Here is a 25,315-nt window from a genome sequence, read left to right on the forward strand (position 1 = left end):
TAGCACTGCTGCCTCAGCACCAGGGACCCAGGCTCAATTCCACCCTCAGGCAATTGCGCCTTAACTTTGCACATTGTGTCGGTGTGGGTGTTTGTTTCAACACGTACTTAGATGTGTAGTTTAGGCGAATTTGCTGTACTGAATTGTCTTTAGACTCCAGGGCTGTACAAATTAGGTTGATTAGCCATGAGAACGTGCAGGTTTACAGGAACTGGGTAGAGGGGTGGGTCTGAATTGGTCGCTCAGACAATTGCTATAGACTTAAAAATCAACTTAATGTCTTGCTTGCATACTGAAGGGATTTTATGATTCTATTCTGAGATTGTAAATAAGCAGTTTTTGAAAAGACTTTTGCAAAATCACAAGTAGCAATTCTCATTGAGGGAAAAACAGTTTCTAGGATGACATGAAATCAAATTTGAAAGACCACAAGGCAAGAATGTTGCATTACTGCACTGATGCAAGTAATTAGTGGCAAACTATTCAAAATGTGAAATGCCAGTTGGAAATCTCACCACTATGACCCTTTCGCACATCTGAGTTGTTTGGCCAACTGCATCACGAAGCTCTTTACTCAAATGTTCTATTTCTTCTCTGTGCAATCTTACTGTCTCCATTAAAGGTTGTTGATTCTCAGATTGCTCGCTTCTGTAATGGGAAAAAATTCCTTATTAATAAAAATAGATACAAATAACAGTGCTGCAAAAACCAGACAAGAGGAGAAAGCAATCAATTTTGCTACCATCTTCATAATTAGAAACCATAGATTAAGTACAAGGAGAAGAACAAGTTATTTTGAGATAACAAGGTGTAGAGCTGGATGAATACAGCAAGCCAAGCAGCATCTCAGAGCAGTTTACTTCAACACAATGGAAAAGAAGTTCAAAAATTTAAAAAGTTTCCTATTCAACGAAAGGCTTCTGAATTTGCTTTTTAATTGTAAACTTTTTAGTATCTAAAAATACACAACACAAATGCAAAAGCCAATTCAACAATTCAAGCTAGCCCTGTATTGCACATTTCTGGTTTCATGCACCTTGATTTTTGAACTTTTTCTTGAATTACGTTCTTAAAAAGATAGATAAGGCATCAAAAATACTTGTAGAGATTTCTACTCTACTTAATATGTGCATTTGCTCTTAACCAGGCACTGAGATCAGACTTACCTGCTGCTTATTTGAACTGTTCCCCCATGTGCTTGCAGCAACAGCACTTGGAGTTCTTGCACCTGAACCAAAAAAAACAAGGACATTATGAACACAACTACTACGCTTTCATGAAATGAACACATTTCCAAGTGGAAAACTCCAGTCATTTATCTTTGCTCCAGTAAGTGAAATTGCATACATAATCCACTAGAATGAAAAGCAACTGATAAGGCACATTATCAATGCTTAAAATAATTTCCTTCTGGTTGATTCATGGCCATGGCATACTTAGTTACATCAAGAAAACCTAATACAGAACAACAAACTGTAAATAAAGTAAAAGTTAAACACTTAAAATCAGTCATTAAAATGCAACACCTTCATCCAATTTGATACTGACTGTTTGGCATAGCCTCTAACCACCTACACAAGTTTGTGCATTATGATTTATGTGCAGAAATAAATTAGCATTCTTTTCAAATTTTTTTTTAATTCACTCATGAGATATGAGCAACAACAGCTAGACGAGCAATTATTGCCCATCCCAAGCAGCCCTTGATAATGTGATAGTTGAGAAAGTTGCCTTCCCAAACCACTGCAATACAATGTCATTAGGGAGGTGAGTACCAAAATTTTGACACACATTGAAGGAATGACAATAAATTATTACGTCAGGATGGGGAGTCACTTTTTTTGGCAGGGGGGTGCAAAAAGGGGAGAGGAAAAAGAACTTGCAGGTGGCGTTCCCATGTATTCACTGCTCTTTTCCTTCTGGGTAGCTGTCTGTGTTTGGAACGTGCTAAGGAGTGAAATAGCTCCACGAAGGCTGGCAAGCCATCATGAAGAAGTCACTCTTTATTTACATGTGCACAGTACATGACACTGACCCAGCTGGCTCCTAGAACCCCGACACTCCCGTTTACAAAAATCGGTAAGCCAGGACTCTATCATTGGGGCTGCTAACTTGGTCCAAAATCAGGAAGCTTGTGTTCCATGAGGTCCAGCTAGCTGGCCTCACTCCAATCGAGACAGCCTGGGCAAATTTCTGTCAAGCATCTGATAGATGGTCCATGGCTGCCACTGAACACCATTGCTAGAGTGAGTGAATATTTGTGGACGCAGTGCCAAAAAAGGCTAACCTTGGAGCATGTAAAGCTGCACTCATCCATCTCACTCCCAATTGGTGCCTTATAGATGGTGGACTGGCTTAGGGGATGTCAGGTGGCAAGCTACCCCAGAAGGGTTCCTAACTTCTGGCCTGTTCTTATGGCTAGTCCAATGAAGTATTCTGGTTGATGATAATGGGGAAACTCACTTATGGCATCATAAATTCACTGAAGTGTCATACATTCTCTTGGGTATGCATGCATTCTCATGCATCTAGCACTTGGGTAGCTTGATGGTTACTTACCTTTTGTCATTCCAAACAGATATTGATTGCATGTGGCTGCATTTGGACATGGCCTGCTTCCACACAAGGATTGCAAATGGTGCTGAACATTGTGCAAAGTGTACACCCCCACTGTGACCTTATGATGGAGGGTGAAGGTCATTGAAGTAACTGAAGATGATGGTTGGGCCTTGGACAATCCCATGGAGCTCCAAGAGATGTCTTGGACTTGCATTGACTGGCCTCCAATAGTCACAACCATCTTCCTATGGGCCATGAATGGCTCCAATTAGAGTCACCACCAAATCCCCACCAGTGCAGCAATTCCAGCATTCAACTGAAGTCGATATGAAGACGCAATAAATACAGTGCTAAACAAAGGCGGCTAAATATTAATCTAATTTGTTTGGGGGGGGGGGGGGGGAAAAGAGGTTTAAAAGAAAAGACAACACTAATACTATTCCAATAGCTTTACCCTTTTACCTGGTGCTTAAGGCGCTGAAGTTCAGCAGCTTGGGGATCAAAGTTAACCACAGGTTTATTCTTTATCTTCCTTGCTCTGTCAGAATAGCGTAGAGTATTTAGAGTTTCTTCAATATTAGAATCAGCAGGACTCACGCAAGCTATCATCAATGTATGGCTATTCCCACCAAGTGAGTCTGTAAGAAGAAAAGTCAAGTTAAAAAGTCAAGTCTCAGGTCTGACTTGAAAAGGATTACATTAGTTGAAAACAAAAGTACAGGTTCCTTGCATTGAGAGGAGCAGGCAAGGAGGAGGACCTAGATACTGGAGACAGCACCACTTGGACAATTCAGAGTAAAGGGGCCATGGTGCTGCTGCTCCTATGAAAAAAGTCAATGCCATTGTCCAGAACAAAAAGGAGTGACATTACAGGCTGGAGCTGGTGATTGCTAAACATTGTTTAGAGACTGACGTCGCCATCAACTGGCAGATTTGAAAACAACTAATATTAAGCAACTTGTGAATCTTTTTGGTTTAAAATGTTTTTAGTTGTTAAAATCCTATGTTAAGTATTGGTGAGGTTTAATAGTTCTTCAGTTCAGTTTTGATGTGTTAAAAAAGAGAGAGAGAGAGAGAGAGAGACAGCAAAATTCTTAAAAAGGTGCATTCAAGTGAATCTTCGGCCATTATGTAGAGACAGCGACAAGAAAGGGCACAGCTTGCAGAAATAAAGCTGGACAGGTGGGAATGGCATTGGTTAGCACTTTGACACTGAATGGATTATGAAAAATAAGTGATACAACAGGAGTTGGAATTTCCAATTCGGGCAAAGCCAATGAGTTATTTGACAAAAGTGGACTTGAAAGGAATTCAGAGTTCAGACTAAATAGGCTTCCATAAAAAGGGAGAGGGGAAAAATGGTGGCTGACAATCTGAAGTCAATGTCAAGGAGTTTCCACGCCGCAGCAGAAGAGGCGAGTCAAGAACTTGTGTCAAGAACTCAAAACAGAAATCAAAAGGTGAAATCAAAATGGAAAACTTCAAAGAAGCAGCCATGAGAGACAACTGAAGAGCAAAAACAGTTAACCCAAATAGATTAAAATCAGAAGAGAGAGTAGGGATGGATTTAAGGGAAGACAATGGGTGATTGCCAAATGTGAAAACAGATCAAGAGTAATACTGTTGATGTGCTCTATGTCAAGATTTAACCAGTCTGTCACGTGGTATCTTGTCCAAAGCCTTGTTAAAAAGTAAAAGCCCCTGGGTTGCACCAAGCTGGATTGAATTTGGCGCCAGTGGAAGGAAGCAAAAGGTAACTGTTGGCAGGAAGATTGTTGGAATTTTGCCAATGACTGCATGATGTTCAGCATCATTCAACTTCACTTTCCTGCTCCTCCTCTATACTCTTCAAACCATTAGTAATTACAAACCTGTCTCACTCAGTCTCAATACTTTACTCAGTATTCTGGCACCCACCAGATTCTGAGGTAGTGAATTCCACAGATTTGCAACCCTTCAAGAAAAGCAATTTCTCCACATCCTAAAACTGTGATCACTTGCTCTACAATTGAACCTGAAAGTTCCTCTCCAAATCAGTCATCAGTTGGATTTTAAAAAAATAAAGCATAGTTTCCTTGTTGTCACAGGGTTAAAAACTCCAAAACCCCTCCCAGCAACATTGTTGGGAACCTACACCAAATAAACTGCAGCAGTTCAAGAAAATAGTTCTTCACCACCTTAAGGCAATTAATACTGCCCACTGAAAACAAGCTTTCATGATTGCAAAACACATCCCAGAGGCTCAAATCTCCATTCCTATGACTGCACATCAGCACCTAGTCTACAAAAGCTTCACTGCACCTAACTTCAAAAGTTAGACAGTACCGTTGGGTTTCTGAGCACCAATACTGGTCAGCTACACCAAGCAAATACAGATTGCAGGCTTCTTTGACACACTGCCTCCCCACACCCATCTCTGCTGTATTTAACTATCAACTGGCTGCCAGGGTTAGCACTATCACTTGCTCCAGACAGTCCCAAATACCTAGAGTTGGCAATAGCAGAACCTTTTCAACATGGAAGGAGAAGCGTTTTTAAGTACGCAGTTGACTGAAAGCCTAAAGACATGCAATCTTGAGCAGAAGATTGTATCAAACTGACTAGAATGGACTGACGCTTGACCTGTTGAGTAATCCAAAGAAAACAAGTCCTAGCCCTTAATCCTGGTTAAGGCTGAATGTAGCAGAAGAAAAGAAAAAAAGTAGTAAGTGGAACACAGGTTCTCAATGCTGCATATTCAGTTTGCTGGTTTACACAACATCATTAGACAAAACAAATAGGACCTAGCCACAATTAGTATGTTCTTGCCCACTGAAAGTACAAAGCTAGTCAACCTGGATATAATGTCAAGAACCAGTGAACACCACTCAACGAGGTGTCTGTCTTTTGGGGTGGGGAGGGTGCGGGATTGAAAGGGGCACAGGCTAAAATGAATCTCAAGCCACTTCTCAATTTACTCCCTCTAATTTGAAAAAGTTAGAAAATGCACATAAAAAAGTTGACTACAGATATTAGCATACCACAAACCTAATTATCTTACCTTGCAACAATCGTGTTAGTTTTGAATCTCTATATGGTACAAAGCCCTTCCGATTATTCTCATCTCCAAGTGCACTGATGACATTACCGAGAGACAGCAACCCACGGTTGATGTTGATTCCTGAAACAGACTGCCCATTAGTCACAAGCACATCAAGAAAGGCATACAAGCCTATATGACAAGCAGATACTATTGCGGAAATGGTTCAGGTGACAGGCAAAACAGTCCTTTGGCTGTCAGCCAATAGCTCCATCAGGTCTTATTAAAGAGAGAGATCCCTTCTTACTAATCTATTAGACAAGAACAATTGCATTTGTTAACTCAATTCGCTACTGGCACATTGAGGGACTACAGAATAGGCAAAAGCTAACCATACAGCATTAAAAATAAAGAGAAAAGAAAAAAGGAATTCCGGTCTTGATAACAGGATAATTTTGAAACTGATGTACAGAAAATCCTTGCTTCTGGTTTAAATGAACTTGTCTGTTGTCAGTGACTAACTATTCTGGAGAAAGGTCAGTAATTTCAAGATTTAACAGATTATGATGCAATTTAGAAAAGTCTCATATTTCCTTTGGTGCTGATAACCCAAATGATGGGCAGAAGCTTCATGATTCAGCATGCAAGCAGATCTAGCACTGCCTTGAATTCAAGAACAAGAAAAACTTCTTTTCCATTCCTAATCAACTAACGTCTCAAGTAACCTTGCCTGCTCCATTCGTGAGATATTTTGGGAGAAATAAAATAAAGCCATAACAGTTGCATTTCAATTGTAAAAAGGTCCTTAGTAACAGCGAGCTTAATCTTGTCCTTCCACACGTAATATCACTAAAATCAAACTGGTAAATCCGGTCTTAATTCTCCCCATTTCCTGCATGGTTCTGGACCTCCCAAGCCATCTAAATTGATAACATTGCTGTTGCAAGACAAAAGCATCTAAAATAAGATAATTGTCAGATTTTGGCTTTAGAAACCAAGCTACCATTCAAAAAGTTACATTAGCACATTACAACTTATGGCCACTAAAGGATTCTGTTAAATGAAAGCTTTATTGACGACAAATGTAAGAGGAGAAAAGAAAATGACTACATCAGTATCCAATAGCACTCAAATTTTCAAGGCATCCTTTACCATTGTCAAAGTGTCAAAAAATTAACAGCAGAGAAAAAGGACCTGAGACCAATCAAGTCTATGCCAGTCAGTGGAATTTTTTCAGATGCTTTATCATTTATAACTGGCCAATCACCAAAATAAATCCAAAACCTCTTCAGATGAAAAAAAATCTGAAGTTATCCAGAATTATTAAAACTAACCATACTAATTCAATCCAAATCAAGTCAGAAATTGTTTAAGAGATTTCCAGAATTCCTGCCCCTTCCAAAATTAAGGCATACTTCCAACATTCCCTCCAAACTGTACTCATGTGAAACTACTCTCATGTTCCAATCAGCATTCTAATTGAAACAGGTCCTCTGCATAAAATAGGAAGCAGAAGTCAAAGATTACCTTCCTTCAGACGGTCACCCTCTGCTTTTGTCTTTTTCTGCCGCTCAGATCCTGCCAGATCCACCAGGTGCAGTTTGGAACGGAAATAACTATTTCTGAAGGGGAAAAAAGGCAGGTGAGACAAAGTCACCTATAAAATGCCAAAAAACAGAAGCAGAAAGTAGGGCATTCAGTCGAAGAAGTCTGCTCCAACATCATTACCCTCAAAATTCACTTATCGTTTTTCTTTTCTGCTCAGTCTCTGTATCGATTATCAACCCAATAAACCTTGTCTGGACTAACTCAAATACCGGCATGTCACATTTAAAACAAGGAACTAAACAATTCAAAATATTGCAGCTGTGGCCTGATTAGGTGTCACATAGTTTTAGTGAAACCTCCAGATATTCCCCTTGAAATAAGAGGCCATCATTCAATGCATTTTCCCAATCATCTGCTGCTGACTTTTTGGGATACAGGCAAATACAGGCATGGACTATTTTCTAAATGGTGAGAAAATTCATAAAGCAGCAGAAGTACAAAGGGATCTGGGAATGTTGGTCCAGGATTCTCTAAAGGTTAACTTGCAGGTAGAGTCCGTAATTAAGAAAGTGAATGTAATGTTATAGTTTATATCAAGAGGGTTGGAATATAAATGCAGTGATGTGCTTCTGAGACTTTAAAGCTCTAGTTAGGCCCCATTTAGAATATGGTGTCCAATTTTGGGCCCCACACCTCAGGAAGGACATACTGGCACTGGAACGTGTTCAGCCAAGATTCACACATAAGATCTCTGGAACAGTAGGTTAAACGTACGCTAAATGGCTGAGGATCCTGGGATTGTATTCATTAGAGTTTAGAAGGTTGAGGGGAGATCTAGTAGAAATTTAGAAGATAATGTATGGCTTAGAAAAGGTGGATGCTGGGAAGTTGTTTCCGTTAGGTGGGGAGACTAGGACCCGAGGGCACAGCCTCAGAATTAGAGGGGGTAAATTTAAAACGGAAATTAGGGAGACATTTCTTCAGCCAGAGAGCAGTGGGCCTGTGGAATTCATTGCCACGGAACGCAGTGGAGGCCGGGGCATTAAATGTCTTCAAGGCAGGGATTGATAAATTCTCGATCTCACAAGGAATCACGGGCTACAGGGAAGTAGAGTGGAAATGCCCATCAGCCATGATTAAATGACGGAATGGGCAATGGGCCAAATGGCCTTACTTCCACTCCTGTCTTATGGTCTTATTATTGAAGAAATTCTGCAGTCTACTTAAGTAATATTCTTCCTGCCAAAGTGCATAATTTCACATTTATATACCCACTTTTGGGATAAAAAAAATTCATTCATGGGACGTGGGTGTTGTTAACTCCCCAGCATTTATTGGCTGCCCCTTGCTATCTTTGATGTGGTGACAGTGGTGAGCTGTGTCATCCACCACTTCTGGGTTGATCCACAATGCCATTAGTGAGGGAAATCCAGGATTTTGACCCAGCAGCATGAAGCAATAGCAATACCTTTCCAGGTCAGGATGGCGAGTGGCTTGGATGGAGATCTTGCAGGCGGTGCTCCCATGTAGCTGTTGCTTTTGTCCTATGTGGAAATGGTTGTGGATTTGGACAGTGCTGTCCAAAGATCTTTACTTTAACTGGTAAAATTCTCTGCAGACTCTTCTCATTAACACTTGCCTTCCACATTTGTGGTCCAAGTGCAAACCTGGCTGCAGTACATTAGTGGCCCCAGCAGCCATGCTTGTGGTAGTCCACAAGTTACAAGTTGCCATCCTGAAAAACACCTCCCCTTATCAAATCTGTCAGTTCGTTTGCCAACATTTCATATTACCGCCAACTTCACAGACTCCTATTGCAAGCAATCTGGTATGGGGTACCTTAAACTCATCCTAATAAACCAATTATTACAATTCACAGCTTGTCCTTTGTCTATCCTGTTTGTCGACTCCAAAATAATTCTCAAATCACTTCATTGTAGATCTGTTAAGCCTTTGTGAAGCCAAGCTGACTCTGCTAAATCATTTGTACATTTAAGTGCTCTCCACTATAGTTATATAGTTATCCAGTTCATCTTTCTAAGAGGTAAAAGGTGCTACACTGGCAGTTTTCCAGAGCTAAAGGATTATTGGAAGATTACTACTGCAAGCACCACCTCCATAGCTACTTTAATGTCCTAAGGCGCATCCCATCAGCACCAGGTGACATGGTTAATCTTTATCCTCAGTAATTTCCCTTATGCAATTTCTTTAGTGGTATTTATTGTATTTGTTGTTTCCTCTCCTTTTGCCCTGATTATCTAATGAGAATTTCACCAAAGCTAATAACAGGCAAAGCATTTTCTCCCCACCAACCTGAAGACTGAAAATCACGTTTCAGAATTACTCACGTGACAAAAGGATATAATTCACTCGAGCATGAAGGAAAGCACTCAAAACCTTTGACCTGCCAAAAGCAGCAGCACTATTACCTGTCATTTTTCTTTCTCTGCTCAACAGTAACTGTGAAGATGGCATGGGATCGGGATGACTGTGAATTCATTGCTGTTGCAGCAACTGTCCTTGTAGAATTCCCTTGCTCCAGGCAGTTCACCATATCCATCGCAGTTAACACTTTTCTTTCAATTAAACCTACAATCTGAGAGGTATTGTTAATTGTACTTGTAATGAGTAACTGGGGAAAATGTTGTTCTAATAAAAAAAAATTCAGGAAACTGCGTAGCAGAGCTACTAACCTAGCTCATCAGAAAGTCTCGAATACAAAATTTGTGACTATAAAGCTCTAAACAAAAACAAAAACCAGAACAGGTGATCAGATGCCTCATGCTTTTTAAAATGGGAAGTAATGAAGTAGTTAGATGCAAATTAAGACAGAATGCCAGCCCTTATACTATCTGTCCTTAGATTGATGTGGGTAGTGGAAAAAAGACAAAGAAATAAAAACAACCAACAAAAAAAAGTTAGAATGGCAAGAAAAGTTTACTTACTTAAAAAAAACACCAATCACAATAAGTCACAAAAAAGTAATTGCACTTAGTAGAAGCTCTATTTTTACAAATGTTACCTTTATACCCTCTTTGGGATCTTCTCGGATATGAATTTGTGGTTTCTCACGAGATGGATGTAATAGATCCAAAATCTCTTCATTGTAGATCTGTCAAAAGGATGACAAAAAAAATACACAACAGGAATACAGTAGGAATGATTTCACAACTGAAAGCAAGGATTTCAAAATATAATCACCTTTTAAAATAGCCCATTAAAAAACAACAACAATACTAATGACACTCATTCAAGACTTTCTTTAAAAAAATTCACTGAATGGGTTGCTGGCTAGGCAGCATTTACTGGCCATCACTAGAGGGCAGTGAAGAGTCAACCACATTGCTGTGGGTCTGAAGTCACATGTAGGCCAGACCAGGTAATGATGGCAGTTTCCCTTCCCTTTAGGCCATTTGTGAACCTAATGGGCTTTTCCAACAATCAACAATGGATACATAATCATCACTGGACTCTCTATTCCAGAAATTTATGGATTCAACTTCCGCCATCTGCCATGGCAGGATTTGAACCCAGGTTCCCAGAACGTTATCTGGGTCTCTAGATTAATGGCCTAGCAATAATAATCACCAGACCATTCCTCCAGGGAGGCAATGAATTGAAAGTGAAATTAATGAATTTTTAAACATTGACACTGGCTTAGGCTATAATGTAACAGCAGTTCAGATCTTTCCTAATCCCCTACCTCCAAACCTCACTCAAAATTTTAAAAAATAAATAAAGTGACACCAAGCCACTCTTTAGGCTGCAGCTCTGGAGATGATTGGTTCCAGCTGCTACACTGCCTGCCTATGTGATTATCTGTCAAAAACTGGACCTTATGCTAATATGGCTCTTCTCTGAAGTCACGATTCTTGATTTCGCTCTTCGGCTAAAATAATCCACAACTTTGTTAAACACGTTCCTCACTGAAAAACATACTCAATTCATGCCATTTCTCCCCCTCCCAATGAGCTTTTTAATTCAATACTCTTCCATTCAGAACCAATAGTTCTACATGGAACCCTATATGAAAAAAACCAAGCTGAAGCAATCTTCAACAATTTGCGACAATCTTCAGCTGGCAGTGCTGAATGGATGATCTAGTGGTCCCCAGCATCATGGATGATAGTTTTCAGTTAAGTCAATTCATTGTGATAAATCAAGAAATGGCAAAGGCACTGGACACTAAAAAAGGTTATGGGGGCCCTGGAACATTCCAGCAATATTTGAGAAGGCTTGCACTCTAGAACTTACAGAACCCTTAGCAAAGCTGTCTTAGCTTAGGTACAACACTAGATAATTGCCCAGGCATATCCAGTTATGCGTTCATATTGTTATCTGTGCCAATCAACACCTATTCATCAATAATTTGCTCATTAGCATCCAGGGCCAGTCATCTCCTGACTTCATTGCTGCCTTGGTTCAAATCAGTGACCAAAAAAAAAACAAAAAATTCTAGAGGTGAGGCCACAGTAACATTTGATTAAATGCAGCATCAAGGAGCCCTAGCCAAACTCAGTAGCTGTCTTCTAGTCATCTCTGCATAATGTGCTACCATTATTCAAGAAGAATAACAAGGAAAACTCAGGGAACTACAGGTCAACAAGCCTAACATCGGTTGTTAGGAACAGAAGACCAGAATTGATCTGCTTGATAAAACAAAAAGTCAGGAAAATAAAAACAGCAGCAGTCTCAGTAGTATATCATATCGAACAATGAATTAATTTTTGAGATGACTGGATTTGCAGGTGAAAGTAGCAATATGTTCTATATGGGCTTCAGGTGAGGAATTGCATAAAAGATTGATCGAGATGGTGAAAGCACTCAGACCTGGGGCAATTTGTCAAATTGGATCCAAAACTGCCTTATTGGCAGAAGAGTGTGGGTGAAGGTTTTTTGGTGGCAGGGAGTATATATTTTGTGGCATACCAGTGTTGATGCCCCTTACTGTTTCGTGTCTAAAAATCATTGCACTACAGTATGGAAGTTTTATCTGTCTGCAGATAACTAAAATTGGAGGAGGAGGAAAGCTTTAGAGAAGAGAAAGTTGTGGACAGAGCAGTAGATGGACTTTAATCCTGAAAAGTGTAGAGATGCATTTTGGGAAGAATGCACATAGTAAATAGTAGGCCCCCGGATTGTTCTGGAGATCAGCAGGGCTTTGTGGCACTGTATGTAGGATCCTCAAAAGCAAAATGAAAAGAAAAGGTGAAGATGACAGTTAAAGGTGATGATGGGATACTTGTCTTTATTAGTTGTGGCATTGAATACAAGAGTGGGATTTTATGATGGAGCTATATTGGATATTGGTTAAGCCACAGCCAGAGTATTGAATACAGTCCAGGCTGCCACATTATTAGAAGGATGGGATTATTCTGGAGAAGTTACAAAAAAAATAATTCAGTAGGAAGTTGCCCAGGCTGGAAAATTTCTGCTGTGTAGGGTCACTAGCCGAGCAGCTTTCCTTGGAGCTGAGAAAGCTGAATGGGGACCCAAATGATATTTATAGGATTATGAAGGGCATAAATAAGGTTGAGAGGAATAAACCTTTCCCCTTTAGTAGAGGGGTCATTTACCAGGGGACAGGATTTGTGACAAGAGGCAGCAGGTTCACAGGGGATGCAAGCACTGTCAGTCAGAAATTAGGCACAACTACTGACCGCTGGTGAGCCTGCAACAACCAAATCTTAAGACGTTTTTAATAAAATGCGTTAGTTTTCATACATACAGATGAGACCGAGCTCTACTTCATAACAGCTTTTAATTCAGTTAAGAGACACCTTGTTTTGGAGCAGAAATTTCCTTAAAGTACAGAAGGCTGATACAATTAAAATTTGGAGCGAGCACATTTGCTAATTCCACCCATCTTCTTGGAACAATCCAACATCAGGTTGTGAGCAGACAACCTCAGTGTAACATTCAGTACCAAGTTCATATTTCACCAAAGCCAAGGCCATAACTTCCAACCCCAATTTTGCTAGACTTCACCAATTACATTCATACCTGTGTTATGTCAAGACTCAATTTCAATAAACTCCTAATCTCCACATGCTATTTCTGAAAACTCAAATCAATATTCCACTGCTTAAGATTCGTTCCCTGATCAGAGATTCACTGAGCTAAAAACATTCCAAATAAGCATCATCTCAAATTTTCTCTCCATGCAATTCCTCACGCCTTTAGCCCCACAATGTAATGCACTAACTTCGGGCCTTTGGGCATCCACAATTTTCAATTTGCTTCACCATTGGTGACTACATAGTTAAATGCCTAGGTTCCAAACTGGAATATCTTCATCACCTCACAGTCCTTTCTTAGGAGACTCCTTCAAATCCAGCTCCTTGACCAATGTTTTGGGTAATTTCAACTAATTCTCATTATATAGTCCAGTGTCATTCTACAACACATGTGAAGTACCTTGGGATATTGCATTAAAATGTAGAGGTAAATTGTGATGCTGAAAAGCTTTATTGGAAAAAAAAGCCTCATGGTACACAACATGCAATTAAATATTTTAGTTAAGAATCTTGTATTCACAACTTGGTATTGATAGATCCTGTTGTTAATCATTCCTTCAAAAGACTGGCTCAAAGGAATCTCAGTCTATTCTTCCTGTTTGAAGATGGATACTTGCCTTTAGTTTATCCGTTTGTATCACTGCTTTATTAACAGACATTGCCACTTACCCAAGTGTCGTATTAAATCATTAAAAACTGTATAATTGAGACTATTTTGGAACTTGATGTCTTTTTATTAGATTACAGCTAGATATAGGCATGAAAGCATAGACTGATATATATATAAATGTACATGAATGGGTATGATTTTACACTTGCAGTTTCTAAACAAGAAAAGTTATGCAATAGAAAAACAAAGTAACTACATAATACAACCAGCTCACTAATCAGGTTGGTTTTTGCTCAGCTTAAGCTCAAACTAGTGGCCCAAAAAGCCAATGACAATGTATATCATTAAAACTTGGTGAGAAAGTACATTCCTAATATTGAAATATGATCTTCCTCTTACCTCCAAATAGGAAACTTTTAATGCGAATTCATCATCTGATTTCTCCTCAATCGTCCTAAACAGCATATTTATTACTCTTGGAATGACACCAACGCTTGGATCACCCTCTTGACCAGACGTGTATGTTCCTCCCATAGAATAGGTCTTACCAGAACCAGTCTGCCCATATGCCAATACTGTAGCATTATACCCTGGAATAGAAGGCACAGAGCAGCAAGTCAATCCGATCACATTTAAAAATGGTACAGTGAGTAATGATCCAATAAAAACATAGTTCAGACTTGCATGAATTCCAAGTAGTGTTGTTTAACAAGATCTGAATAAAAGAGAGACTAGGAAATCGGTCAATTTCCTAAATAAAAAAAGCATGGAAGTTCTACAACAGTTCATCCCAAATTCTCTGGGATAGAAAACTCTAGAAAATTCTGACCAGCAAAATATTTTTTTCTCAACTTATTCTTAAAGTAGACACCCTCTTACTCCAATTCCTAGATTCTTCCAGCAAGGGAAAAACTCTCAATCTATTAAGAAACTTCTCAATTTTAGAATGCTTTAAGATCATGCTATTTGGCATTCGGAAGAAATGAGGGATAAACCCAAAATTTTGTCACAAAATAAGAAATAACCACACCATTTCAGCAATGAGGTGAACTGTCTGATCTATTTCCAATGCAACTATACCCTTCTTTATAGCGAAAGAAAAACCATATGCAATACTCCAAGCGTCGCTGCACTAATACTTCGTAGGTATTTTCCAAATCAACCTGTTGGGAGGCATTATGACATTCCTCTAGAACAGGCGTGACCTGAACTCAGGTCTCCTGGCTGAGAGGTAGGAGCTCTACCACTGCTCAAGAACGCTAAAATGGATCAGATTATTGCCTGAAGCAAGTGGGGCTTGAACACAGGTTCAGAAATATGGACAGCATCAATATGCCACAAGAGCCTTACTACGGTTTTTGAAACAATTATTGCAAGGCTTCCTTACTCTGATGCTTCATCTCTTTACAATAAAGTCCAACATTCAATCGGCCCAATTACTTGCTACACTCACATATCAGGGAGGCTGTGGGATAGTGGTAACATCACTGGACTGGTAATCCAGAACCTCAGGCTAACGGCTCTGGCACATGGATTTAAACCCCACCATGGCAAATGGTGAAATTTGAATTCATCAAACTACTGTCAACCATCATAAAACTCATCTTGTTCACTTATAGCATCCTGACAGCTGGTCAAAATGCAACTCTAGACAAGGTGGTCTCTGAACTACCCTCTGGGCAGGTAGGATGCAGGGTTAGCCAGCAATATATTCGCAGTATCAAAGTTTCTAAAGTACACAGAGACCGATCCAACATTTCTCTACCAGCAACCCCACCGCCATCCCTGTTACCCTGCATTTACCACAATTAATTCACCTGGCCTGCACAACTTTGGACACTACAGGGTAATTCAGCATGACTAATCCATCCAGCCTGTACATCTTTGGACCATGGGAGGAAACCCACACCAGCTTGAGGAGAATGTGTAAACTCCCCACAGATAGATGCCCAAGGGTGGAATTGAACCCAGGCCCCTGGAGCCAGGGGACAATCGTGTTATTCACCGAGCCATGATACTGCCCTGTTTATTCCAGAAACTAAAACACCCAGATGTTTCTGGATCCTGGCAATTTGGTCCCCATCCACTAAAGAGTCATTTTCAATTCCTCCTATCAAAAAGTGGACAGTTCTCCACACTTTACTCAACTTGCCAATTTTTCGACTACTGAAAACTATCTACTTTCCTTTGCAGACAATCCTCAATTTTCCCAACCATTTCTGTGTTATCCACACATATTGGGAATGCAATGTAAATAATTTTCAAGAATACTAGATAAGCGAAGGGCTCAATGGTAATCCTTGAACTCTGTTCATCTCACATCTATCTCATCTTCTGTTAGAGGAACCTGCCATGGATATTAACAATTACCTGCAACCCAAGTTCTCATCTTGTGCAATAACCTTTGCTAAGACATTTTTCTGTGTGTTGCTTGGAATCAAATAATCATACACGCTGGTTCTCTTGTCTATACAGTATGTCATATCCTCAAAACAAGTTTTAATCAAACATTCTCCCTTTGGAAAGCCACATAACCGTTGGATTGTCTACATCCTGTTATTACCTCCTGAAGAATATATTCCAGGTCTGTCCCAATGACAGGAGTTGCAGTAACTCTTGACAAAGCAAGAAATTGTCTCCCCCCTTATTTAAAGCAGAAGGATTTCACATTTGTCACTTTCCAATCCACGGGAGCTTTTCCCAGAATCTGGCTAGTTTTGGAAGATTACAACACACACACACACAATTATGTCATGGGAACTGATCAGCATTTGGTCGCATTATTTTTTCTGGATGCTGACAAGTTCCTCCTCCCACCTGATTTTCTACCACAATGACATTACTATGATTTCCACAGCATCAGAAAAGGATACTTGCTCCAATTTCTTCAGTTTTGTTTTCTCATTTGCAATTCCTTAGTTTGAAACTTGAGAGAGCTGCTTATTTCTCTTTTCACACTGGTTTACTTTCATTCTCATTCTTTGCTGATCTACCACTTTGCAGCTTTGAATGACTTTTCATTCAATTTGATACCAGCTGAAACATTTTAGCCACAGATGGTTCATCCATCAGTCTCATTCTCAGTGGAGCACAGGTATGAGAAGCAGAGTACAGATCCATAAGTATGCTAAATTTGTTCCTCAGGGAAGGAAAAAGTGGCAGTTGGCTCAAAGACTAAAACATTTAAGATGAAAAATTAACTTAAAAAAAAAGACATGTTTCAGATTACCATAGGAAAAATAAACTGAAAATTTTGGCAACTCTTAAAATAGGATTACTGTTCTTGCATTGAAAAAAACATTTATTAGAAATGTTTCTACATGGATTAAAGTGATCAGATGTCACAGAACATTACAGCGCAGTACAGGCCCTTTGGCCCTCAATGTTGCACCAACCTGTGAAACCAATCTGAAATCTATCTAGCCTACACAATTCCATTATCATCCATATGTTTATCCAATGACCATTTAAATGCCCTTAAAGTTGGCAAGTCTACTACTGTTGCAAGCAGGGCATTCCACACCTTTACTACTCTGAGTAAAGAACCTACCTCTGACATCTGTCCTATATCTATCACCCCTAATTTAAAGCTACATCCCCATATGCTCGCCATCACCATCCGTGAAAAAGGCTCTGACTGTCCACTTTACCTAATCCTCTGATCATCCTGTATGTCTCTATTAAGTCACCTCTTAACCTTCTTCTCACTAACAAAAACAGACTCAAGTTCCTCAGCTTTGCCTCATAAGGCCTTCCCTCCATACCAAGCAACATCCTGGTAAATCTCCTCTGCACCCATTCGAATGCTTCCACATCCTTCCTATAATGCAGCGACCAGAACTGTGCGCAATATTCCAAGTGAGCTTTACTTCGGTTGTGGGTAGAGTGTTGTAATGGATTGTAAGAGATAGGATTTATAATCATCTCAAAGGGATGAATTTGATTAGAGATAGTCAACACGGTTTTGTGAAGGGTAGGTCGTGCCTCACAAACCTTACTGAGTTCTCTGAGAAGGTGACCAAACAGGTGGATGAGGGTAAAGAGGTTGATGTGGTGTATATGGATTTCAGTAAAGCGTTTGATAAGGTTCCCCACAGTAGACTATTGCAGAAAATACGGAGGCATGGGATTAAGGATGATATAGCAGTTTGGATCAGAAACTGGCTAGCTGTAAGAAGACAGAGGGTGGTGGTTGATGGGAAATGTTCATCCTGGAGTTCAGTTACTAGTGGCGTACCACAAGGACATGTTTTGGGGCCACTGCTGTTTGTCATTTTTGTAAGTGACCTGGATGAGAGCGTAGAAGGATGGGTTAGTAAATTTGTGGATGAGATTAAAGTTGGTGGAGTTGTGGACAGCGCAGAAGGATGTTGCAGGTTACAGAGGAACATTGATAAGCTGCAGTGCTGGGCTGAGAGGAGGTAAATGGAGTTTAATGCAGAAAAAAAAAAGAGAGAGGTGATTCACTTTGGAAGGAGTAACAGGGGTACAAAGTACTGAGCTAATGGCAAGATTCTTGGTAGTGTGGATGAGCAAAAAGATTTCTGTGTCCATATGCATAGATCCCTGAAAGTTGCCAGCCAGGCTGATAGGGTTGTTAAGAAGGCGTACTACGGGTGTAGTAAGTTTTATTGGTAGGGGGATTGAGTTTTGAAGCCATGAGGAATCTACTGTTCTTGACTGGCCCGAATCTTACACTAGGCATTCTTTTATTCTTGACATACCTATAGGAAGCTTTAGGTTGTTCCTTGATCCTACCTGCCAAAGACTTCTCATGTGCCCTCCTGGCTCTTCTTAGCTCTCTTTAGGTCCTTCCTGGCTAACTTGTAGCTCTCAAGCACCCTAACTGAGCCTTCACGCCTCATCTCTACATGAACTTCCTTCTTCATCTTGATAAGAGATTCAACTTCTTTAGTAAACCACAGACAGATAACATTATCAATGAGTCATTCAATAGGCAATGAACAACTGACCAATCAAGCTATTTTCAAAACATTCAGCAGGAAATGGTTACCTTTGAATATCCCCTGAATAAGAGGATAAACTGCGATATTGAACACTTCTTCTTGCTCTGCACAAGGATCAAAGACGTAATCATATGAAAAACACTTATCAATTCCCAAAAGTACCTGAGGATGGTGGAAAGAAAGCAAATTAAAAGAAAAATTGGTACAGCATATTCCACACAGGAGCAACAGGAGATTGAAGTGATAGAGTCCCCCATTGTCATAATAATCTATTTAAAATTTTCTTCAGGCATCTGAACAGAAATTATAACAATTTAAGCAATACCAAACCAACAACTAGGTTGAACTTTTACCTGTGGTTCTCCTGGGGTAAAAGTTAAGCACACTTGACATCCTTCATCAATTTCTTTCTGTACAAGGGGACGACAGCGGAGGGCTACTCGTACAGGAATAACCTTCTCCTCTTCTCGTACCATCCTGGCAACAGATAACATGCAAACAAATTAAGCACAGTATAGACTGAAATACTATGCACTGAATACACACACTTCATTAAAAGTAGCAGTGGCAACAATCAGATTTACTAGTGATGTGTGTGTCCAGGAGTACAAATAATAACATTTGCTTTTTTAAAAAAAAAGGAGTAACTTAGTAAACTCTGATCAATAACAGAGAAAGAAAGAAAGTGGGGAAACTAGATGTTAGACATGTTAGGAAAATGCACTAAAAACATGATCAAAACTATTCATAGACAAGCATTAAGGATGAAATATTGACATTTTGATTGTTCTTTTAGGACAACATTAGGTGGAAACTTGTTTTTGTACAATGCTTGTAAAATACTGGGATGTTAGAGTCAAATTTAAAATGTTGGAAAGGTCTGAAAGCTATTTCGAAATCTTGAATTTATAATTATTTACTGACTGTTATCTTTGAGGCAGCAGTGGTTAGCACTGCTGCCTCACAGCAGCAGGGGCCAGAGTTTGATTCTGCCTCTGGCAACTGTGTAAACTCAATACAGACATTCGCTCCAGTGTCCGTGTAGGTTTGCTTTGGTTTCCTCCCACTGTCTAAAGATGTGCATGCGAGATGGATTGGCCATGCTCAATTGCCCATAGTGGTCAGTGATGTGCAGATTAAGTGGGTTATGGGGAATGGATCTGGGTGGGATGCCATGAGGGTCAGTGTGGACTTGTTTCCACACTGCAGAGATTCTACAGAAAATGGCTCCACACTGAATGCACAACCTTTGATTGGTTAGATAATCTTTCAAATTGTTTATGAAATCTAGTTATCTAGTACCTCTAACAGAGAACAAAGAATTCCAAAGCATTTCTCTGGAGTATCGAGCAAATGTTATCCAATCCACATTGAAAATATTCAGGCAGATGACCAAGCACTTGACTGAAAAGCTAAATTTAAGAAACTCAACAGGCAGAATTTTAGGGAAGGAATTAGAATATTGGTTCTGGCATTTGAAGATACAGCTGTCAGTGGTATACTTAAGAAGTGCATAAATAAGGGTTTAGGGCTGGTCATTAGACATGGAAACATTTGAAACCAAGACAGGAACATTAAAATATTTAAAAAGTATTGCTTAAGCGGGAACTCGGGTAGATCAGCAAGTGTAAGGATAATGAATAAATCAGATTTACCTCATGTTACATAGTTTGTGTTACCAACACTGAATGCTAACAGCACACATTGATGCCTGAAAAAAGCATCAGTTTCAACACAGAAATGAGATTCAGGAGGGAGCAAAGAATAGTAAAGGATTAATTGAAATGCTACACTGTAGATTCAGTTGAAACACAATAAGAATAATTGTTATGAAGCACAGTCACTAGATAGTATATCACTACATAGTAATCTGGAAACTCAGGCAAATGTTAGGAGACTTAGGTTCAAATCACATGATAGTAGAAGGCAAAATTTGAAATCAAAACCTGGAATTCAAAGTTAAGCAAATAGTGACTACATAACCATTGTCAATTGTAGTAAAAACTCATCTGGCTCACTAATGCCGAGAGAAAAATCTTATATACACGTGACTCTGGAAACATATGGTCAATGGTCATTCTTAAATGTCTAATACTTAGCAAGTCACTCTTGTACCAAATTGCTAGAAAACACAAGGACTAATCTAGCATCAATCTACAAACCAGGGACAAGAACCATAACCCTGTTGATCTGCAAACTCTTCCTTTAATATCTGGAGGTGTCTCCTAAAAGTAGAAAACGGTCCCGAAGACTAGTCAAGCAACAGCATTCTGTAGATATAGATGCAGTATTATGCTACACAGTTCTCAAATACAACTACCATTCCTTGGTACCTGGAGTCCCACTAGCAGGTCAAACCTGGATGTGGAAGCACAGGCCAAGAAATTTCCATGCTGATTACTAACTACTGCTACATGAGTGTTTCTTGATGGGGAATCAAGACACCACATAAAATACCACTTGGAAGCACTGAGAAAGGCTAAGGCACGAAAACGTTCTCTGGGTGGGGAACTTCAGTGTCTATCAAGAGTGGATCAGTAGCACCGCTAAGTGACCAAGCCACTATGCAGCAGGCGATGAAAGGGAAAAAAGCCAGTGCCCGCACTGGCGACAGGGGTGCCAATGGGGGCTGCTGGGGACCAAACGTGATCTCTAGCCTCAATCTATTCATTAGAGATGCACCTGCTCTTCACAGAAAAAAATCCACAAGTGTGCCCACCACTACTCTTCAAGATATAAAGTACTCTGTCTTCACACAGAGGTTCAAAGGAGGGCAGAACAGCACTTGGTATTCAATCCCACAGCCAGTGGATCAGACTAGAAGTCTGCAGTCCTGCCACATCAAGTTTTGCATGAAGGAGCACTATAAAATCACTCACTGAAGACGACATTGCAAAAAAGAAAAAAAACAAAAACATCCAGGCACAATTACTGCCCTATCAACATACTCTAGTAAATGGTGGAATTTGAATTCAAATTAAAAATAAAACAAAAACTAGCATTAAGAGTCTAGTGATGACCATGACTGGATTGGCAATTGTTAGATAAACCCATATGGTTCCCTAACATCCTTTAGGGATGGAAGCTGCCACTCTTACCTGTTCTGACCTACACACAACTCTAGGTCACAGCAATATCGCTGAATCTAACTGCCCAATTACAGATGGGCAATAAATGCTGGACTGACTAGCAAAACCCTCATCCATAAGCGAGCTTTAAGAAGAAAAAAAAGTGGGAATTATCAAGTAGCCCCTAAAGGAATAACCTAGTCTCAAATGCAGTTGTGTGTTCTGCCAGGGGTACTATCCTCCAGACCATTATCAAAGCATGGACAAAAACGGGGGAAGGGTGACTGCCCCTGACATCAGGAGCCCAAGCAGCATTGGATCCAAATCAAAGGGAAACACCAATAGTTGTCCACATACCTAGTATAAAAGATGGCTCGATTGCTGAAGTTCAAACATCGCAGACGAAGGGCAGTGATTTAAAAAAAAAATCAAAGAACCTCTTCTCAGACATTATTGTACATCCCTAGAGCAGGTGAGGCTTGAAATCTCACCACCGGTTTCAGAGGTAGAGACACTACCTCCACACCATAAAGGACTCTTAAGTACCTCAATGTAAGCTGAAGTGGAAATTTGGCATGTCCACAGTGACTCCTACCAATTTTTATTCGATGCACTATCGAAAGCATCCTACCTAAAAGCAATACAGCTTGGTATGGCAACTGCTCCACCCAAGGCCACAGGTAATTACAACAGGTTGTTAACACAACTCTCATGAAAAATCAGCTTTCCTTCTACTGACAGCGTACATTTCCTGCTGCTGCAGAAAAGTGATCAACGTAATCAAAGTCCCCTCCCACTCTGGTTATACTTTCTTCCAACAGGCAGAAGATGCAGAGTTTGAATACACATACCAACAGGTATAAGAACAGCTCCTTCTTTATCAGATAAATTTACTAAAAACTCACTTATTAGCGTTGATCTTTCTCTGCACCTTCTCTGTTGCTATAACATTATGTTCTGCATTGTTCTATTACCATGATGTACTTTATAACAAAATCAGAAATTGATCACTGATGATTGCAAGACGTGCAGCACCATTCACATCTGTTCAGATACTAAAAATCAGCAGCCATATACAAAATGACCAAGGCAATTGCAGGCTTGGGCTGACGAGTACTGCATCTACCATTAATTTTTTTGGGTGAGGGGGCAGTATGTGCACAGTATTTGACATTGACCAAAAACAGAACTGGACCAGCCATACTAACCTGTGGTCACATGTAAGGATCAGTATCTAAGATTCCTTCAGCAAGTACCTCACCTCCTACAATTCACGTGTGAGGAGTGTGACGGAATATGCTCCACTTGCCCGCATGAATGCTATTCCAACAGTACTCAAGGAGCTTGATGTCTTCCAGGATAAAAGAAACCTGCTCAACTGACTCCTGAAATACCATCTTAGACATTAATTCCCTTCCCCTTGAGCCAGTGTGTACTATCTACAAGGTGCCCTGCATTAATTTACCAAAATTCCTGTAGCCAGACCTTTGAAGCCAGTTATCACCATGACCTAGAACACCAGGAGCAGGAAATACATAGAAACACTACCAAGTAAAAGTCTCCGTCAAACTACTGTCCTGATCTGGAATCACCAGTCCTTGAAGGACACTGGGTCAAAGTCATAGAGCTACCTTCCGAATTGCATTGTAGTTGCCCCTACAGAATGGGCTCCACCAGGTCAAGAAAGGAACTCACCACAATTCTCACCAGGACAATTACAGATGGGCAAAAAAAATGGTGGTCCAGTGACAACACCAAACATCCTCTGAACAAATGAAACAAAAAAGTTTAAAAACTATTCTTCGGTGGTAAATGCCCATATGTGCCTGGCTTTTTCACTGCCCACTTGCCAGAAATTGTATTCATTATTAACATACTAGATCAGACAAACGTAATCCAATTTCAACAAGCCCTACGGAACAATATTAGTCTTACGGCGATTTCTGTTTTTGTTTATACACAAGGGGGCCTCCTACTTAAAGCAGAAATAAGGCATTTTTAAAATTCCATAAACGTCATCACTCTTCGAAATTACCTTCCACAGCAGTGGCAATTAGCTTACTAAATACATTAATGACTGATTTAGACAGACTGTCCATCAAAAAGGGATGAATGTCCACAGGCAGACAGGACAAGTGCACTTAAAACCACAATTAAATCAGATCTTCTTGATAAGTGGGGAAAATACGTTAAACCTAATGGTCCGCTTTTGTTGCTACTTCTTGTAACCCGCATTTAAGTCAAAATTTGGCCCAGTCGCCGTAACCCAGAGAAATCGGCACTGAGCTAACCGTTCCACACAAAAATCTATCAGCAAGACCATGAAGCTGTTATCAGCCAGACTGATTACAGCCGAGTCCACTCCTGTGTTTAACCGAAAGGCTGAAAGGAAACCCTGAGCAGACGGGCTCCATGTGGAAGAGGTGTATTAAGGGCAGGAGGTAGATAAACTGAAGATTCAGCTGTAGGCCTTCTACTTTCCGCTGCCGCCAGGCATAATCCCACACGGAGATCCGAGCTCATTCCCTTCCGTTAACGTGGGCGCAAATACACACCCACTATCTCCTCAGGAGTAAGTACTTTATTCCACAAACAGATTACCTGCCGTCTCAGAAACCCCTCAAATCGAACTCCGTCCGCTCCTAATCAACAACCGCCAACTCAAAGACACATTCAAATACTGCCGCCGTCCGGGACTAGCCAATCACAGGCCGCGGCCCTGCCTGACTTTACGACGTAATCACGTAAGCCACGGCGCGCCCCCGCCCGATTGCGTTGGGCGGGGCGTTTTGCGCTCTCCGGTCACCTCGGAAATGGGCCGTCTTCGATGGCCGCCTAAGGGGAGACCTGAGGAAATTGGTCACTAGTGGTGGCGGCGGCGGCGACCGCGACCACAGAGTCAAGCTTGCAGAAAGGCACAATTCATTACATATCGGCATTCTCAACGAGAAAATGTCGGAGGCTCTAGTCTGCTTTCGTCCACCCTCGGGGCGTGGAGATGGCAGTGACCCTGTGTTTATTGCTGCCGGATACTGATGGCTATGCTTTCTTTGAACGGCAAAGTCGTGAGTGTTGTGTGAGTGCCTGCAGCAATTTTATCTCCGCCAAATGTGATATCGGAGATAGCAAGAACGGCAGATGCTGGAGTCAGTGATAACACAGTGTCGAACTGGAGGAACACAGCAGGCCAGGCAGAATCAGAGGAACAGTTTCTCCCATCCCAAAACCAGCCCAGCTGGTCCCCGCCTCCCTAACCTGTTCTTCCTCTCACTTATCCCCTTCTCCTATCTCAAACCGCACCTCCATTTCCTACCTACTAACCTCATCCCGCCTCCTTGATTGTCCGTCATCTTCGGATTGACCTATCTCCTCCCTACCTATATTCTCCTCTCCGGGCTCCATCCCCGCCCCTTTAATTTGTCTGTCTCCTCTTCACCTATCTCCATATTTATTTCAGAACCCTCTCCCCACCCTCCTTTTCTGATGAAGGGTCTAGGCCCGAAACGTCAGCTTTTGTGCTCCTGAGA

The 25,315-nt window shown here is 40.6% G+C and overlaps 1 protein-coding gene across 1 annotated transcript in view; it reads right to left on the bottom strand.

The window, feature by feature from the left end:
• kif4 (kinesin family member 4) overlaps positions 1-24,469 on the bottom strand; it is a 63,958-nt gene extending 39,489 nt beyond the window's left edge. Inside the window, exons 1-11 of the mRNA XM_048544919.2 lie at positions 24,390-24,469; positions 19,074-19,197; positions 18,768-18,882; positions 14,153-14,343; positions 10,149-10,238; positions 9,556-9,722; positions 7,106-7,200; positions 5,600-5,719; positions 3,022-3,197; positions 1,167-1,228; positions 516-648 (exon numbers count right to left, since the gene is read on the bottom strand). Coding sequence (XP_048400876.1) covers positions 516-648; positions 1,167-1,228; positions 3,022-3,197; positions 5,600-5,719; positions 7,106-7,200; positions 9,556-9,722; positions 10,149-10,238; positions 14,153-14,343; positions 18,768-18,882; positions 19,074-19,196 — 1,272 coding nt within the window. The 5' untranslated portion in view covers position 19,197; positions 24,390-24,469. The remainder of the gene's footprint in view (positions 1-515; positions 649-1,166; positions 1,229-3,021; positions 3,198-5,599; positions 5,720-7,105; positions 7,201-9,555; positions 9,723-10,148; positions 10,239-14,152; positions 14,344-18,767; positions 18,883-19,073; positions 19,198-24,389) is intronic.
• Positions 24,470-25,315: the final 846 nt, after the last annotated feature.

The sequence above is a fragment of the Stegostoma tigrinum genome, chromosome 15 (assembly GCF_030684315.1).
Source record: "Stegostoma tigrinum isolate sSteTig4 chromosome 15, sSteTig4.hap1, whole genome shotgun sequence".
In the NCBI taxonomy this organism is placed as follows: Eukaryota; Metazoa; Chordata; class Chondrichthyes; order Orectolobiformes; family Stegostomatidae; genus Stegostoma; species Stegostoma tigrinum.